Source organism: Poromitra crassiceps (assembly GCF_964638095.1).
Source record: "Poromitra crassiceps genome assembly, chromosome: 18".
In the NCBI taxonomy this organism is placed as follows: Eukaryota; Metazoa; Chordata; class Actinopteri; order Beryciformes; family Melamphaidae; genus Poromitra; species Poromitra crassiceps.
In genome coordinates this window covers 30483165-30502151 of record NC_139636.1, presented here as the reverse complement: position 1 = coordinate 30502151, position 18987 = coordinate 30483165, and the positions used below count along the sequence as shown (strand labels likewise).

The following is an 18987-nucleotide window of genomic DNA, read 5'->3' as shown; positions in this document are numbered from 1 at the left end:
ACACACAACAGTGTTGCGTGACGTCAGACAACACACAACAGTGTTGCGTGACGTCAGACAACACACAAGTGTTGCGTGACGTCAGACAACACACAACAGTGTTGCGTGACGTCAGACAACACACAACAGTGTTGCGTGACGTCAGACAACACACAACAGTGTTGCGTGACGTCAGACAACACACAACAGTGTTGCGTGACGTCAGACAACACACAACAGTGTTGCGTGACGTCAGACAACACACAACAGTGTTGCGTGACGTCAGACAACACACAACAGTGTTGCGTGACGTCAGACAACACACAACAGTGTTGCGTGACGTCAGACAACACACAACAGTGTTGCGTGACGTCAGACAACACACAACAGTGTTGCGTGACGTCAGACAACACACAACAGTGTTGCGTGACGTCAGACAACACACAACAGTGTTGCGTGACGTCAGACAACACACAACAGTGTTGCGTGACGTCAGACAACACACAACAGTGTTGCGTGACGTCAGACAACACACAACAGTGTTGCGTGACGTCAGACAACACACAACAGTGTTGCGTGACGTCAGACAACACACAACAGTGTTGCGTGACGTCAGACAACACACAACAGTGTTGCGTGACGTCAGACAACACACAACAGTGTTGCGTGACGTCAGACAACACACAACAGTGTTGCGTGACGTCAGACAACACACAAGTGTTGTGTGACGTCAGACAACACACAACAGTGTTGCGTGACGTCAGACAACACACAACAGTGTTGCGTGACGTCAGACAACACACAACAGTGTTGCGTGACGTCAGACAACACACAACAGTGTTGCGTGACGTCAGACAACACACAACAGTGTTGCGTGACGTCAGACAACACACAACAGTGTTGCGTGACGTCAGACAACACACAACAGTGTTGTGTGACGTCAGACAACACACAACAGTGTTGCGTGACGTCAGACAACACACAACAGTGTTGCGTGATGTCAGACAACACACAACAGTGTTGTGTGTTGTCTGACAACACACAACAGTGTTGCGTGACGTCACGCAACACACAACAGTGTTGCGTGACGTCAGACAACACACAACAGTGTTGTGTGACGTCAGACAACACACAACAGTGTTGTGCAGCTGGAATGCTTTGAGGGTCCGGCACACTTGATAACGGCATTAGGCCCGCCCGTTGCTCCTGTTTATTGGCGCTGATTGGCTCTAATCGTCAGTCCGCCTCGGTGCTCATTGGATGTTTTTTCAACATGAGAAAGTGCTGTTGCATCATTGCACGTCATGGTGACAGAGCAGAAGCAGTCAACTCAGTGGAGTGGTCTGGACCCAGGCAGGAAAGCAACCTGCATTTAGATGGACAAAGAAAAGCAGTCACATCTGGGACTGTACCATGATCAAGACTGGGGGGGGGAGACATTGCTCACTGCCAGATGGCAAGCGGGGATATAGTCCTAAATTACCCCCCCCCTCCTCCTCCTCCCCTCAATGAGGCCTGAATCAACTTCTGAGCGGATAAAAAAGCTGATGAAAGAGGAGACTTCTTCAGTGGTGTTTTATTGCATTACTTCTTCAGTGGTGTTTTATTGCATTACGAGTTGCCAGCGGCCACTGGCTAGATTAGAGCATTCCCGAAAAGAAGATGGAACTGCGATGACCTAAAAGAGAAGAGTTGTTTCTTTGTAGCAGAGGTTTTCTGCTCAAGCTGCATTAAACATGTTTATATTAGATCATATCTGGAGATCACAGACTTCAGTCATATGAGATCAGACATTTTTGAAGACTTAGCAAAGTTCAACGCTTTTCCCGGCTTCCATGTAACTCGTGCTTCCAGGTAACACATTCAGTTCAGAGAAATTAAAATTCAATCACAGCGAGAGGGTGGAACAAAAACAAAAAACAAAACAAAACAAAACCGTAAACTTTTTTGGATGAACGTGTTTGAGAAGTGCTACCCCTCCTCCATCCAGCCTGCCGTCTCCGGTCGCCCCGCAAACACTCCGATACAAGAAGACAGATATGGAGCAGAGAGACGTGGCCTCAGACGTCTCCTCCTGCTCTGGGGGATGAGAGTGTGTGAGGTACATGAGATATGGAACTCTTTTGAGGGGGATATGGACTCAAAGCAAACGGAGAAGGTCTACATTTAAAAGCCTGGCGGCTGTAAACTCTTTGGTTTCCTACCAATGCTTTTGAGCCGTATGAAACAGTCCATGTCCTTAACTCGAGGCTTTAGTTCACTCTCCAGTCAAGCAAACAACCCAATAAACGCTCCTATTCCCAGACTGGAGGATTATGATCCGGACACACGTCGCCCTGAAAACACTATTAGCCCTCAGTTGGTTTACTAGACCAGTGGTTCTCGGGTTGCGACCCAAAAGTGGCTTGCGGGGGCCATTTTAAGTGGGTTGCGGATGTGTGTGTGTGTGTGGGAAAATAAAGTTAGTTCAGGGGAAAAGTAAACAGAATTTCTGATGCTGCACTTTTATTTTGAAGGACATACCATGATGCAGCATGCATGCTGCTGCCAGCCTGGTCAAGGCAGGGAGCGTTGTTAGCATTTGTAAAGGCCGCTTTATGTCTCTTCAACCACTTCCTCACACAAACTCGTCTGGCCTTTCAAGTAAGTGCTTCAACTTTAAATTAATGAACGTATGACTTCTTATTCAAATCACTGTCAGAAAGCTCTTAGCAAATCATAACAAGTTATTATAAGTCTTATAGTAATTAGGCCTGACATTTAAAATGACTGCATAGGATTAGCATCAAGTGGGCATGTCTGTAATGGGGGGACTCGTGTGGGTAACCATGGTAACCATAAAACCCATTCTCATTCACATATCTTGAGGTGAGAGGTCAAGGGACCCCTTTGAAAATGGCCATGCTAGTTTTTCCCTTGCCAAAATTTAGCCAAAATTTGGAGCAATATTTATCCGCCGTCCCGACAAGCTAGCATGATATAGGGTGGCTAGGCTACCAATGATGACTTATGTCTTCTAGTTTAATATGATACGAGTATCTTCACTCTAGCTTTCAAACTGAGCCCGCTACAGCCTCTGAAATATAGTCATGTCAGCTGTGGATGTGGACGGCCGTTTCCATGTACCCCCCACCCTCTTGGACATGTCTCCCACTTTGGGAACCACTGCTCTAGCTGAGACGCAGCCGAGCCACGCTGCTCTAGCTGAGACGCAGCTGAGACGCAGCCGAGCCACGCTGCTCTAGATGAGACTAGGGCTGGGCAATATAATCGATACTGCAATATATCGCGATATTTTATTTCCCGATACTGTATCGATACTTGGACGCCAAGTATCGTGATATATATATATATATATATATATATAAAAAAAAAAAAAAAGTTTGCAGGCCATGTGCCATGCCAGGCCTCTGCATCTGGTGATTCCCACCCCTAATCGATACTGTATCGATATTTCCCATATCGATGCGTTCAGTAACACACTCAACACTCAGTAGTTTTGACTAAATTTGTCCACTAACTTATCAGTATAAAGTGATGTACATATTATTACACTACCTGGGTGGTACACAGTGTGTGGTATCTTTAGCTCTATTATTTAATTTTGAGTAAATTCTGTAGAATATCGCAATATATCGCAATATGTATCGCATCGCAATATATCGTGATACAATCGTATCGTGACCCAAGTATCGTGATACGTATCGTATCGTGAGATCCGAGGTTCCGAGCCGACACACACATGCTGCTCATGCAGGATGTATGGCGCGGGCATAAGGAAAAATGTGGGTCGTGAGGCTCGACCAGTTGAAAACCTCTGTACTAGACGTCTACAGTTCTCTGGTTATACAACATAAACACTCTCAGTCCATTGACTTAGAGATGAAGGATTAATTGAGCGGCGATGATGCAGATTAGAAGCGTATCACTGACTTCCCCTCCTGGGTGTGTGCGGGGGGGAGAATACTAACCCAGACTAGTAGATGGGACCATGTACATATTTCCTCTGCGGCTATTTATTTGCCGACGTTTCAGACGAACCTTTGTCAAAACAGGGAACAATTTAACTTGAGTCTGCGGCGCGCTCTGTGACCCACTGAGCCTCTGTCCGACCCTCTCTGCATCACGCTGGATTCTAAGAACCTTCTCTGCCCCTGTCCCAAGCTCCTCGTCTTCTCTGCCCCTGTCCTTAGCCAAGCTCCTCGTCGGGGGAACCCTAGGTCTGTGCCAAAACCCAGACAGGACGACCCACTTTTTTTAGGCCTGGCCAGGAAGCAGCGCTCTATGGGGGGGTTACGAGACCTAGGATGGCCCCCTGTGGCGCCGGGCCTCGCCGAGCGTTGATGAGACCTGACAGGGCGACTAGACTACTAAGGCAGGCAGCCTTAACATGTGTGGCTACTTTACTAGACTACTAAGGCAGCCAGCCTTAACATGTGTGGCTACTTTACTAGACTACTAAGGCAGGCAGCCTTAACATGTGTGGCTACTTTACTAGACTACTAAGGCAGGCAGCCTTAACATGTGTGGCTACTTTACTAGACTACTAAGGCAGGCAGCCTTAACATGTGTGGCTACTTTACTAGACTACTAAGGCAGCCAGCCTTAACATGTGTGGCTACTTTACTAGACTACTAAGGCAGCCAGCCTTAACATGTGTGGCTACTTTACTAGACTACTAAGGCAGCCAGCCTTAACATGTGTGGCTACTTTACTAGACTACTAAGGCAGGCAGCCTTAACATGTGTGGCTACTTTACTAGACTACTAAGGCAGCAGCCTTAACATGTGTGGCTACTTTACTAGACTACTAAGGCAGCAGCCTTAACATGTGTGGGTACTTTACTAGACTACTAAGGCAGGCAGCCTTAACATGTGTGGCTACTTTACTAGACTACTAAGGCAGCAGCCTTAACATGTGTGGCTACTTTACTAGACTACTAAGGCAGCAGCCTTAACATGTGTGGGTACTTTACTAGACTACTAAGGCAGGCAGCCTTAACATGTGTGGCTACTTTACTAGACTACTAAGGCAGCAGCCTTAACATGTGTGGGTACTTTACTAGACTACTAAGGCAGGCAGCCTTAACATGTGTGGCTACTTTACTAGACTACTAAGGCAGCAGCCTTAACATGTGTGGCTACTTTACTAGACTACTAAGGCAGGCAGCCTTAACATGTGTGGCTACTTTACTAGACTACTAAGGCAGGCAGCCTTAACATGTGTGGCTACTTTACTTGCACTGGTCATTGGGAAAGTCTTGTCCTTCCTAACACAAGCATGGTCGCTACGGCCTCGCCCGCCCTGCAGCTCGGCTGCTGCGTGGCCTCGCCTCACAATGTCTACGACATCATCAGTCACCGAGTGTAACCAAACCAAAAACCACAATTGTTCGAGTGACATCACTGATGATGTGTGTGCAACCGCACAGCACGTATACCTCCTGCAGCTCCCGGGGAGCGCTGCTCTTTGCAGGGAGAGAAATGAAATGAAGAAGTAAAGTACACCGAGCCGTGTTTACAGCACATTTCTTGATTTATGTGGTAAAACTTTGATTTGTAACCGTTTGTTTTTAGTCATTTCGAAGTAAATGTGTTGTGTTGACTGTTGAGAGAGAAGCAGCACAGAGTAGGCTATCAGGGCGGAGAACTGAAATGCTTATTCACTTCAGTAAAAACAAGTTTGGTGATTATATTCATGTGCTGATGTATGGTCGTGTGAGAGTGAAACCACACTCAGTACTGCACATAATGGTGTTTCATTGTGACTTCATGGGCCGTTGTCACTATTATCACTGTACAACGCAACATGCTGATCACTTGGCTGCTGTTCTGACTATGAAAGCATCGGAGTCCGCGCGGTCTGCCTTGCGGAGCTCTTATGACATCACTGATGATGTCACAACTTCGCATCCCTTATGACATCACTGATGATGTCACAAATGCCTATGACATCATCAGTGGGACAAAATTTTTAACAGAGAACAGACAGAGATTGCCCACTTGCCCCTTTAGATAGATTATGTGCTGTCTGCTTCCAATATGTGGTGTGTGTGTGTGTGTGTGTGTGTGTGTGTGTGTGTGTGTGTGTGTGTGGTATGTGGTGTGTGTATGTGTGTGTGTGTGTGTGTGTGTGTTTGCCTGCCTTCATCAGTAATGGCGAGGCAGTGATCTCATACTTACATGGCAGCTGTTTTGGGTGTCAGGTCCACCTCATGGAGGCACCTGTAGTCCTCGGCGCAGGCACAGATCAGACGCAACGTTCGAACTGCGGCACAACAGCAGAGCAGATGTAAGAAATATGAGCGCTGACGAGCCACTGTAGTCGGCCCAAATATCCACAAGTAACTGGTGCACCATCATCATCATCATCATACTTTTATTTCAGACTCAATAGTCCATAGAAAAAAACACACACAATTACAAACACACAAAACCATTATACCAGTATTTTTTACTTATGTGTCTGGTATCGCACAGCACTAAAAAGAGGATTTGTCTGCTGCATCCTGATAATGGCTTTCTGGGATACATTCAGTCGACAGATAAATATAAAAGAAAATCGCCAGATTTCTCAAAAGTGCCTGAAAGGTGTTGACTCCTTCCTGCCTTGCAGAACAAGTCACTTGCACTAATCAACCTGTTTTTTGTTGTTGTTTTTGCAATATGCACCCTGGAGCTTGTTGGATGCTTGCTGCAGTTTGCTCAAAGTCAGAAAAATGCTAATAAATGTCAAGTTGAACATGACTCCAGAGAGCCACTCTAGATCAACATGACTCCAGAGAGCCACTCTAGATCAACATGACTCCAGAGAGCCACTCTAGATCAACATGACTCCAGAGAGCCACTCTAGATCAACATGACTCCAGAGAGCCACTCCAGATCAACATGACTCCAGAGAGCCACTCCAGATCAACATGACTCCAGAGAGCCACTCCAGATCAACATGACTCCAGAGAGCCACTCTAGATCAACATGACTCCAGAGAGCCACTCCAGATCAACATGACTCCAGAGCCACTCCAGATCAACATGACTCCAGAGAGCCACTCCAGATCAACATGACTCCAGAGAGCCACTCTAGATCAACATGACTCCAGAGAGCCACTCCAGATCAACATGACTCCAGAGAGCCACTCCAGATCAACATGACTCCAGAGAGCCACTCCAGATCAACATGACTCCAGAGAGCCACTCTAGATCAACATGACTCCAGAGAGCCACTCCAGATCAACATGACTCCAGAGCCACTCCAGATCAACATGACTCCAGAGAGCCACTCTAGATCAACATGACTCCAGAGCCACTCCAGATCAACATGACTCCAGAGAGCCACTCCAGATCAACATGACTCCAGAGAGCCACTCCAGATCAACATGACTCCAGAGAGCCACTCTAGATCAACATGACTCCAGAGAGCCACTCCAGATCAACATGACTCCAGAGAGCCACTCCAGATCAACATGACTCCAGAGCCACTCTAGATCAACATGACTCCAGAGCCACTCCAGATCAACATGACTCCAGAGCCACTCCAGATCAACATGACTCCAGAGAGCCACTCTAGATCAACATGACTCCAGAGCCACTCCAGATCAACATGACTCCAGAGAGCCACTCCAGATCAACATGACTCCAGAGAGCCACTCCAGATCAACATGACTCCAGAGAGCCACTCCAGATCAACATGACTCCAGAGAGCCACTCCAGATCAGAAAGGCCTTCTAACAACAAAGCGTCTTTGAGCCATGGAAAAGCGCTATATAAGTCCCATCTATTATTATTATTATTATTATTATTATTAACATGGATTATTTTGAAATTGTAGAGACAGGAAATGTGGGAGAGAGATAGACTCAAACCGATCTTAACTTCTCTTCCTCAAAGTTATTGTGACTTAGTATTGGACAGTATGAAGTGGACAGTATGAACTGGAGTGATGGGTGAGAGACAGGCTTTTATGATTCGTCGCACAATATACTTTTATAATTGATACTTGGGAAAGAGAGAACCGTTTCTCTCGGGTCCCTTTAGACTGATAGGACTTTTTCACTAGAGGTTCGTCAAAGTTTGTATTAACAGGGAGTTTTTGTACTAAGTCGTTTGCTATGGTTGTAAAGAACTGATGAAACCGGTTAGCGACTGTAGCCTTATCAAAGCTTTGACCCGTTGATCTTCAAACCTATACTACTTAGTTTGTTTTGGGGCTTTTCCTTGGTTCCTAATGACTTAAGGGTTGCCCACAGTCTTTTTTATGCCGACTATCTTTGTTTTAAAATAAGTCTAGATTCAACTGACATAGTCCAGAGTTCATGTCTGAAAGTGGCTTTTGATTGACAGATGATCTATAGGAAGTGCAGTGCAGAAACACACACACACAAAACAACAACTCACCGATACACTCCAGCTTCCTCTGAGGACAGCAGTCTCTACACAGCAGCTTCAGCTCCTGAACGGCAGACTCATAGGGGTAGGAACCTTGCAGCGCGTCAGGGTCCTGGGGGAACAGCTTCATTGAAACACCGACATCTCCAGGTGAGGCGTCCTGGTACAGATGCATACTTGTCTTAAAAGCCAGCTCCCGTTCCTTGTGCACCTTCCTGATATGGAGACAGTGAGAGTTACAGTCAGACAAATGAAATAATGCAGCAATGATGTTCATGATATTACAGGGCATATAAGTAGGGCTATACTCATCGTTTTTGAAAACGCATACTGACATTATTATTACAGTAGATCTGGCGTTTCTCCTAAACGACTTTTTCACGTCCCGCAAGTTGGATTTCTTGTTTCTGACAGAAACCTGACTTCAGCCTGGTGAGTGTGCACCTTTTTCTGAACTTCTTCCTCCTGATTGTACTTTCCTTAGCTCCTCCTTAGAGGGCTTTAATAATAGTCTTAATGAAATCATTCCAGTCCCACATCAACACAACTGAACTAACAATGTCTACTTGTGTGTTTTGAGAATCAGACCAGCAATAAAGGATGGAGGAGGCTGATCTACTCTAGTTTGAGACTGCCACATACTGGTCAATGTGAGAACTGCACTCATACAGTATTTCTGAGGAACATTCACAAACATCGTTCCAGAATGGTAACATACGGTATATAAACCAGGGTTCTTACTTTGCTGCACTTTTGCATCGGTTCAGCTGCCTTTCATACTCTATTTGGACTCATTGTCAAAACATAGTAACTCTAATCAATATAGGTCCAAAATCAATGAAGCATCCAGATAGTGACAGAGAAACAACATGAACCTGGTGTAGAGCAGTGTAAGTGTGTGAGTTTGATACTATATTTGTGTGTGTGTGTGTGTGTGTGTGCACGCGTGCGTATATATACTAGAAATCTTGCGTGCTCGATTCCAAGGCTCGCGGGGTCGCTATCGCCCGCCCTGCAGGCTCGCATACACAGCTCAGCCGCTGTGCGGCCTCACCCGCTGCTCGGCTGCTGTGTGGCCTCGCCTGCTCTATCGGCATGCACAGCACACAACTGCTCAACTTGGCAAATAAATAAATAAATAATAATAATAATAAAAAAATAAATAGGTTCTCCAAAAATCGATTCTTGCCACGATTGCTGGATTGATTCCCAACTCCCAAGAATCGATTCTTCTTCTTTCTCCTTCCCTCCTCCCCCTCCACACTGCTCCTCCCCCTCCACACGCTGCTCCTCCCCTCCACACGCTGCTCCTCCCCCTCCACACTGCTCCTCCCCCTCCACGCTGCTCCTCCCCCTGCACGCTGCTCCTCCCCCTGCACACTGCTCCTCCCCCTCCACGCTGCTCCTCCCCCTCCACGCTGCTCCTCCCCCTCCACACGCTGCTCCTCCCCCTCCACGCTGCTCCTCCCCCTCCACGCTGCTCCTCCCCCTCCACGCTGCTTCCCCACTGCCGTAACCTAGTAACTAAAAGGGAGCTCTGTGGGCTCTGTGATTTTTGTCCTGGAAGTGATGTCACCCAACTGGAAGTGATGTCATAATAGCAATTGTGATCATAAGAGCAGGTGAGCCCACACATCGTCAGTGATCACTGACATTTTTGTCCCAGCAGCTGAGCTGCGGGCGAGGCCGCATAGCAGCCGAACTGCGTATGCGAGCTGCAGGGCAGGCGAGGCCATGCAGTGGCCAAGCTAGCGAGGCCGTGCAGCGAGCGAGCCTAGGAATGGAGTGTGCGGAGCGGGCGAGATGCCTAGTTACCTGAAAAGAGCCAACAGGGGGCTCCACAGTGGTGTGAAGAAGGCTTCCTCTATGCTGGCGACGCACAGGTCCTTAGAACTGGCTGTGTTCAGACACTCAAACGACAGCAGACACAGTGACAGCAGCTGATCTGAAACACAAAGGAAGGAAGGGGAGACAATTGAAATATTGAAAAGAAAAGTACTTGGTCAAGAAAGCAAGATGAGGAATGACAAAGACGAGTGACCTCTGTTAATCTAATAGCAGATCTTCTCTAGAGGTGTTTGTTCCCCATAAATATGACTGATGCTCAAAAAGATTGAAGCATTTGGGAAACTGTGGATGTTGAAAACAAGAGTGTGTTAACATGAGAAGATCATCTTCATACACAACTATGGGCCTGTGGCTTCCTCACACACAGAGCCACTCGTCCTCTGCGATCCTGCTCACCAATGGCGATATGGACATCCTTGACGATGCCCTTCAGATGTTCCTTCAGCGCTCTCATCTCCAGCTCCTGGACCTGGTTCTCGTCGCGCTCCGGCTGCATCGACGCGTCGAAGGTCAGGTCCGAGTCGTCCGCGTGCGGCGGCGCCCAGTCCAGCTGGGACAGGAACTGCTCCAGGTCCTCAAACGAGTTCTCGCGGTCCACTGTCACCAGCGTGCAGCAAGGCTCCTCCCCTTCCTCCTCCTCGTAGTTGGTGTTGCGGTCGTGGGAGAGCGAGGGAGAGGAGGGGTCAGAGCTGAAGCTCTGGCTGCTGACCACACCGCTGCCGGCCCTGCTCGGCTTCTTCTGGGCCTCTGTAGAATCCATGGCATTTTCATTTAGATCAATGTCTGTTTTGCTAATGTGTCTCCTATTGATGTGTAACAGTAATGATTCAACCTAGAACCTGTTTATGAAAGCTTTGACCAGGGTTCTAGAACCGGTTTATGAAAGCTTTGACCAGGGTTCTAGAACCGGTTTATGAAAGCTTTTACCAGGGTTCCTACACTTTTTCAATTAAAAATGTCCCTACTTTTTCCAAACCTCGGTTCGTTTTTTAGACTGGTGTTCAATATGATTCACGCAGATAGGCATATTGCCCCTGCTAACTAGGTCATATCACTGTATAGTAACTAGGTCATCACATTTTTTCAAATTCAATATTATCCCTACTATTCAAGACCTGGAAATGATCCAAATTCATTTTTAAAACGTAAGACTTTCCAGACCAGAGTAGGAACCCTGTTTTACATTTGCCAGTTGCGCTGGTAAAGAAATGATTGATTTGAACCACACGCTCCCCCTCCTGGTCCCACCCAACAGAACCCGGCCATACCTGGGTGCAGCAGGCTTTGGGTGCTGTGGGAAGCACTGAGGGCCAAGGCGGGACTTGGGAGGTCTTTACTGACGATCGGGTAGAGCCTGTTGTAAACGCGGTACTGGTGTTTCCTCAGCAGCTTCATCACTGGGTGGTCAGAGCGGCTGTGGACACAATGGTGAAAGTCATTTGTTCTCCTGTTTTGATAGAGTTGGAGTGATGTCACTCAACCGGAAATGATGTCGTGCAATTGCTCGACTGTGATGTCATCAGGCAGTTGTGATGTCATCAGTGATGCCACTCAAGCAATTGTCTTCTCTTTTATTTTAGTTAAAATTGGTTAAGTGGTGTCTGTCTGTCTGCACCGCTTACTTCTGCACCTGGGTGTGACTTTTCTGATACCGGTGCTAAAATGATACTTAGGATTTTGGCGCGTACCAAATGATCAAGTTAGTGAAGGGGTGTGCAGCAGCTGTTTTGGAGCACCGGAGGGTGCATATTTCACTCAGCAGCTTCGGCATGGCACAGTACTGAGTCCTCTCCGGTAAGTACCGATTGTAAAGGTACCGGTAACATAGTGGTACGCTAATCTGAATGCAGTCAGTTACCTGAGCAGGAAGGAGACCAGGCCTGAAACCAGTGTGGGATCGTCAGGATTCTTCTTCATGTTGGCTTTCCACAGTTTGGGCCAATCCTGAACAACAAAGTTATATGAAAAACTAATTAACAAAGTGGTCGGACCTGGCTGAGAGGCGGTCCTATGAGCTGTCAATCATAATTTCCCCCGCAAAGCGAAAAGGGGTGCGGCAGCCGATTGAGACAGGACTTGTGGTTTGGAGTGGAGCACGTAGCTCCGGTGAGGAATGCATGGTGAAAGGAATGTTTGCCATGTAGACGGTGGAGATTTATGGATTTACTAAAGACCCTTTTCCCCTTTTGACTGAAAGCAGAGGAGATGTATGTTTTGGATCCAAGAGTTCAACACAACTGACGAAGCTGCCAAAGAGATCTGAAACAAGTGAACTGGAGAGAAACTCACGTGGTCTTGCTCATATTCGAGTACGTTGGCATAGAGAACACGCTGCTCCTGTTCCTCTGCAATCACCGTCCCCGAGGCTGCAAACCTCCTGCAGTGAGAAAACACACACACCGACGCACACACACACCGACGCACGCACACACGCTTGCACCGATGCGCACACACACACGCACACACACACACACGTTTTTGTATCAATTAACATGACAATGAATGGTTTTCTTCTTGGGTTGATCCAGTAGCACTTAACATCTATGGATCTGAGCACATGCTAACATCCAACTATCACATCAGAAATTTCTTCACTGACGACGCCCTCATCATCTCAGGAGAGCGTCATCATATCATGGAGTCATACGCCAAAATGAATTTGTCGTATCATTAAAGCTTGTTAAACTTTCTACTAGTCTCTCATTATTGAAATAATGATTTTAAGAATTTAAATATATTCTTCCCTCAGACCTGGATTTCTTAAGAGTGTATTTCCAAGACTGACTGGCTGTGAACCATTTCATTTTTTGCAGTAAATAACAAACAAAGCTAATCCTTTAGAGAGCATTTTAAAACACTTTGGATGCACTGAGAGCGACGAGTCAACTTCAACTGAAGGTTTGTTAAGACTCGTTGGAAGGAACTAACTTTACTCGTGCTGAATAGCAATCATTGCATTAAGGGTGGATGAGGGAGAGAAGCAGTTCTTAGCACTTAAGACTAACTGCATTCACACCGAGGCTAAACTAGCAAATTTGCGCGACTACAAAGGCAATGCAAACACGAGAGTAGTCAATTTCAACCCGGGAAGAGCATTTTGCGGGGCGAATGACACGATATTCGCCTCATCGCCCATTCGCTCGGGTTGAAAATGTTTCACTTTGGCGAATAATTTGGGCGGCCAAACTCCCATTTTTCGCCTCGGTGTGAAGTGAAGTGAACGCACAGTAAGACACAAATACATGTACGTTTTAAATCGTGATTAAAAGACGGAATCGCACCTGTTGGCCTCCTCCTGCAGCCTGAGTCTTCTCTCCTCCATCTTCCTGTGGAGCTGATGTTAGGACAAACATTGAGGAAACCACACACCATCATCCTGGAACAGCTCAAATTGAGGACACCTTTGGTTTCAGAACACAGGGTCAAAGACAAACGGCACGGCATCTACTGATGGAACCTCCTGGTACCAGTGATGGAACCTCCTGGTACCAGTGATGGAACCTCCTGGTACTGATGGAACCTCCTGGTACCAGTGATGGAACCTCCTGGTAGCAGTGATGGAACCTCCTGGTAGCAGTGACATAACACCTAGCACTCAAACATGTCTCATCATCAGACTAACAATACTGCCGAGTGCTGCAAAAACAAGCAGCCAAAACACTGATCATGAATGTGGTCAGTTAACTGAGCAGGAAGGAAACCAGTAATGTCTTGTCCCCTGGCTCGTCATTACAACCTTCAGCAAACAATAGAGAGCTGCAGGGATGACGTATTTTTGTAGTCGGAACGCGGAAGTCCCGGACTTTCTGGTTCTTCACTGTTTCTGCCTATGGGATTTTTGAATGGGTTTTTGGCGCGATGCTTCAAATAACGGTCTCTGGGCAACGCAAGCTTAATCAAACGCGAACCAATGTTCAGCCGGATAATCTTCACACATGAGGACCACTTTCATGAGTTTTGAAGCGTAAATGCGAGCCCTAGAAGTAAAAAGCTCGAGCTAAGCAAATCCAGAACTACACAGTGTCGCATAGGCTTCCCCGTCACGTCACGACTCAACCTGGACTGTTGTTGATGTGTGCGCTGCTGTGCACAGATTACCCCGGGCTGAACCAGGTGAGGGAAAGAGAATTTCCGTGTTCGTCCTTTGAAGTGATGACGTTATTGACGTATAATATCCCCGTCGACTCAACAGTGTAGTCTCATAAAAGTGGTCCTCATGTGTGAAGATGATCCTGCTGAACACTGGTTCACGTTTGAATAAGCTTGCGTTGCCCACAGACCTCATTTGAAGCATCGCGCCAAAAACCCATTCAAAAATCCCATAGGCGAAAACTGTGAAGAACCGGGAGTGTTAGCATCAATGTTTTCCGGACTCATTCTCTCTACGAAACCCCCTCACATGAGACTATTTCCTGTACTGCGAGTATGAATGTTCCAGAGCTTTCAAAATAAAGCGAAAGTGGGCCAGCTGCCAACAACAGAAGGATACGGCATCCTGTCTGGCTTTGGCGATGATGAGGTTCTCCATCATCTGCCGCTGGAGAGACAGCGTCTGAGAAGGAAAAGAGAAGCAGTTATTTTCGTACGTTACAGAGCATGGTGCAGGTTGACATTTTTTAATGAATTGACATTTTGGGCTCATGATTAGTACGACCCCCGACCCCAAACATAGGCACATGTCATAGTAAATATGTGATTTATATATGGTGAAATGTCCATGTGGCCTTTGTAATATCAACAATACCCACAGCAAGTTAATGTTACTTCTCTTCAGTATATTTCAACTCGGGGGGAGGTACGGTGGTGCAGTGGTAAGCACTATCGCCTCACAGCTCGAAGGTCGTGGGTTCGATTCCCACCTGGGACGAGGTGAACGCTCAAGGAATCCGTGCCCGTCCGCATGTCCTCGAGTGCCCACCGCCCGGGTGGGGTCGGCAAAAAGGGCCTTTCTGTGTGGAGTTTGCATGTTCTCCCCGTGCCTCCCGGGGGTTTCCTTCATATAGGAACCCCCTTCACAAAAACATGCAATATCCTGGTTGCTAATGTGGTTCCTCCTCTGGTCGTTAAGGGCGCCTGTTCAGAGGGAGGGGAACTACCGTAGTTGGAATAGCGTGAACCTCCCACGTGCTATGTCCTACCGGTGAAGCTTCCTCTGTCAGGTGAAAAGAAGCGGCTGGCTGACTGCCCATGTCTCGGAGGAAGCATGGAGCCAGTCTCGGCTCTCCCCAGATTGGCAGAGGATGGAGTAGCAACCAGGATTGAGAAATCAAATGAGCACTAATGGGGGATAAAATGGGATAAAAAAAATCGGGGAAAAAAAAAAAAAAAAAAATTCAACTCGGCCGGCCATAGAATGCGCAAGATACATCGACACGAGGTACTTGCCTTCTATGAATGCTGTATCCAGTTTCCACCAGGTTACCACCATGCATCGTCCACATTGACGGTGTCGCCCCTACTCTATTAAAAAAAATATATATATATCGCAGATCCGGTTTTGATTTATTTATTGTTAGTGAAACTAACAACACGGCAACTCTTCGGCATATCTCTATCAAATTAAACTGTTTTTAAATAGTTTGTTTGAAGTGGTTTCGGTTTCTTGTACCGTCTTTTACTATGGTGGGTTTCCCCTAAAAAGGGGCGCAGACTTGGCGCTGGACTCTTGAAGACGTGGCGCAGTTCTGGTCTAAAAGTGTTTATCTGACGTTAATCCTGCTGCGGGTGGAAATGGTTTCTGTCCGATACGATGTATGATGACGCAAGACAACATTTTAACGTACCTTGAATTTGGCAAATATAAAGACGGGTGGTGTTCCTGAGCAGAATAAAGCCAGCAACAATTTTAGGGTGCGGTTGTTTCAGGTTGTTTTAGGGTCAAGGTTAGGTTTAGGGTCAGAGTCAGGGTCAGGGTTAGGATCAGGGTTAGGTTTAGGGTCTGGGTTAGGGTTAAAATCGCTAAACCGGAAGTCAAATTGTGGGAGATTGTTGCTCACTTCACGGAGATGTGTTCCTGCACATGTTTAATCCTCCCTGGCCATGTCAAGTTTATTTTATTAAAGCCCTAATTCACAAGCATGTCTCAGAGGACTTCACAGAAAAGATGTCTAGCTAAATGTAGCTGACACAACAGTACCAAATTACAGTAGTAGTAATAATAATAAGATTGAACAATCAATCCATTTTGGCCATTTGTGCTAAGGAATCTATCACCGCGGACTTTGTATTTTTCGACGGGGTGAAAGTTCTGGGGGTTCTCCTCGTTCAGCAGCCATTATCACAGCAGCCATTATCACGTTAAATTACAATAGCCTACGCACGGCTGTAAACAGTCACGATTGACTTGATGACTTCTATCAAGATTAAGAATAGATCAGTCAGTGATCCCAGCTACACTGATTGCTCATGCAGCCGGCCGGGGGGAGGGGCGCGTGTCTGTACACACTTTCTCTCGGGCAAACAGCTGATACTGTGGGGAGGTGAAGAATGACTTGTTACCAAAATAAATGAATTCCGCGTTGAGGCTAGCAAAGTCGTAGCATACCCGTCATCAATGAGCTGCACGTTTTGAGGTCTGGCATGTCTATGTCGTGTGAAAACTGTGGGAGTTATTACGTCCCAAAGTTTTGGCAGATATAAACAATAAAAAATAAGAATAAGTATGGCGGATTTCATAGATTGTGGCTTGCTGAACAGATTCTATCCATAGAGTGAGTGTGCCTATGGATTCTTCACTCAATGGGTTCTTCTCAGTGGTGTAGTGGAGGGTAGACGCAGGTAGGTAGCCTGGGTAAACCCAGCCTTCAGCATGACGTCACAGGCTATGCCTGTAGCGTAGGTTTCTTCTTCGTGACTGATAGCACATAGAGGTCATGTGGAGGCTGGGTTTAGCCAGGCTAGACGCCGTCTACCTACTTATTTGTCAGACGGCTTTGCGTCATCACTTCTAAATCTCCTCTGATTCGCTCATGCGCATCCATTCAAGTTTTTTCTCTTTTCCTGCCTAAAGTCTCTGCCGGGCAGATTGAGATTCCACCAGGAAACGTTGCATTACGACACGAGGCAGACACCGGAGCTGGTCGCAGCCTGTCTGTCTAGTGAACGCCTGTCTCCACCAGAGGTGTCCCAGAAGCGGCTCTCCGCTCTGCTCCACTAAACAAATCGGCCTGTTTATTTTCGCTTCTCGATTTTCGAAATAAAACCTGTTACTGTATCATGTCAAGAGAGAAACAGTCTATAATAATGCATCCCTCAATTACTTGAATGCTTCCATTATTTTTGGCAGCTACTTGCGTTCAAATTAACTTAGTGAGTTTGAAATTTTTGTATCAATGAACTAAATTCAGTAATGTTCAGGCCATGGTAGCCTAATTGATCCCAATGTTACATTGTAGCCTATAATTCAGTCAAAATGTTTTTGTAGACACCAATAATGACTGTGTATATATATATATATATATATATATATATATATATATATATAAACACACACACACACACACACACACACACACACACACGTAAATTACAGTCTACCCACTTCTCCAGGGACCACTTCTCCACTGGTTCGTCTCCATAAAAGATGCACCAAACTTTGCCTGGACTTTACCTTTACAAAGGCCTTGAGCTTTCTCCAGTATGCACGCAGCTCCATTTGGCTGTTCGGACGTCGGAACATTGTCCGTATCTGAATGATAACATCACGTTAAAAAGCCATCCGACACAACGTCATAATATTAGAAATAGGGATAACGTTAGCTAGTTAAATAGCCTCGACGCGAGACTCAGCCTGCATTCTTCAGGCTGAGTCTCGCATCGAGGCTACTTAACCAGCGCTACTAGAAAGTTAAAAGTTGCACCAGCGATCATTTCATTTCGCATTTCGCTTACCATTCTTAGTTTCTGTCTCAAGAGAGAGTCACCTTTTCCACCACAATGATTCATACGAGGAGAGAAAGTTCGTCTGATTTCATTCGCAGTCCCCTGCATGCGTTCAGCGACCAGGTGCGTCAAGTTACCGAGAGTGTTTAGTAACGATACTGCCCAGTGTGCCCAGGTACATCGAGTCTGCCTTCAAAATAAAAACACAACATGTGTCGTCGCCCGCCCCCTTTTTGTGAAACATCAACGGTTTCTCACACATTTTATTTCGACATCTATCAAGGGAAATGGTCATGTTTTGGTTGTCAGGATTAGACATCAGGTAAGGGTGAAGTCATATCGCCCCCTTGTGGCTTAAAGGAGAATTTAGGTATTTTTCAACCTGGACCCTATTTTCGTATTTTTATGTGTTTAACTATCTATGTGAGCAGACTTTTGTTTAAATTGGTGCAACATTGAGATCGATCGCAGCTGCTTTGCGCGCAGCATGCCTCTCTGCCAACCAAGGCCTGGATCCAAACACTCTCTGCCTTGCTTAAGCATTTCATTGTATGCGGACAAATGCATGGAGGTCCAAGGGAGTAGTGAAAACCAACCACAAAACCCCCAGAGATAATCTGTGTGTGTGTGTGTGTGTGTGTGTGTTGTCAAGTAAGTGCAGAATGACTTGGGTTCAGAATACATGTGAGCATAAAGTGAGTCAACAAAATGCTTGTTATGGGTCAGAGGCTGAGACCCAAGCCAGGGGGGTGGGGGGGGAGGGGGCTTCTCTCTCTCACACACACACACACACACGCACGCACACACGCACGCACACACACACACACACACACACACACACACACACACAGACACACGCACGCACGCACACACACACACACACACACACACACACA

General features: G+C 46.5%; 1 protein-coding gene across 2 annotated transcripts in view; it reads right to left on the bottom strand.

Moving 5' to 3' along the window:
- LOC310793308 (VPS9 domain-containing protein 1-like) overlaps positions 1–18987 on the bottom strand; it is a 39263-nt gene that overhangs the window by 18244 nt on the left and 2032 nt on the right. The window contains exons 1-11 of one of the 2 annotated variants that reach the window (XM_083655107.1): positions 18101–18223; positions 17820–17897; positions 14700–14762; positions 13492–13544; positions 12500–12587; positions 12069–12154; positions 11479–11624; positions 10607–10957; positions 10178–10307; positions 8372–8577; positions 6162–6246 (exon numbers count right to left, since the gene is read on the bottom strand). In XM_083655107.1, coding sequence (XP_083511233.1) covers positions 6162–6246; positions 8372–8577; positions 10178–10307; positions 10607–10957; positions 11479–11624; positions 12069–12154; positions 12500–12587; positions 13492–13544; positions 14700–14762; positions 17820–17897; positions 18101–18199 — 1385 coding nt within the window. In that variant the 5' untranslated portion in view covers positions 18200–18223. Of the gene's footprint in view, positions 1–6161; positions 6247–8371; positions 8578–10177; positions 10308–10606; positions 10958–11478; positions 11625–12068; positions 12155–12499; positions 12588–13491; positions 13545–14699; positions 14763–17819; positions 17898–18100; positions 18224–18987 lie in introns of those variants that run through there. The other variant, XM_083655106.1, reaches the window with a different exon arrangement.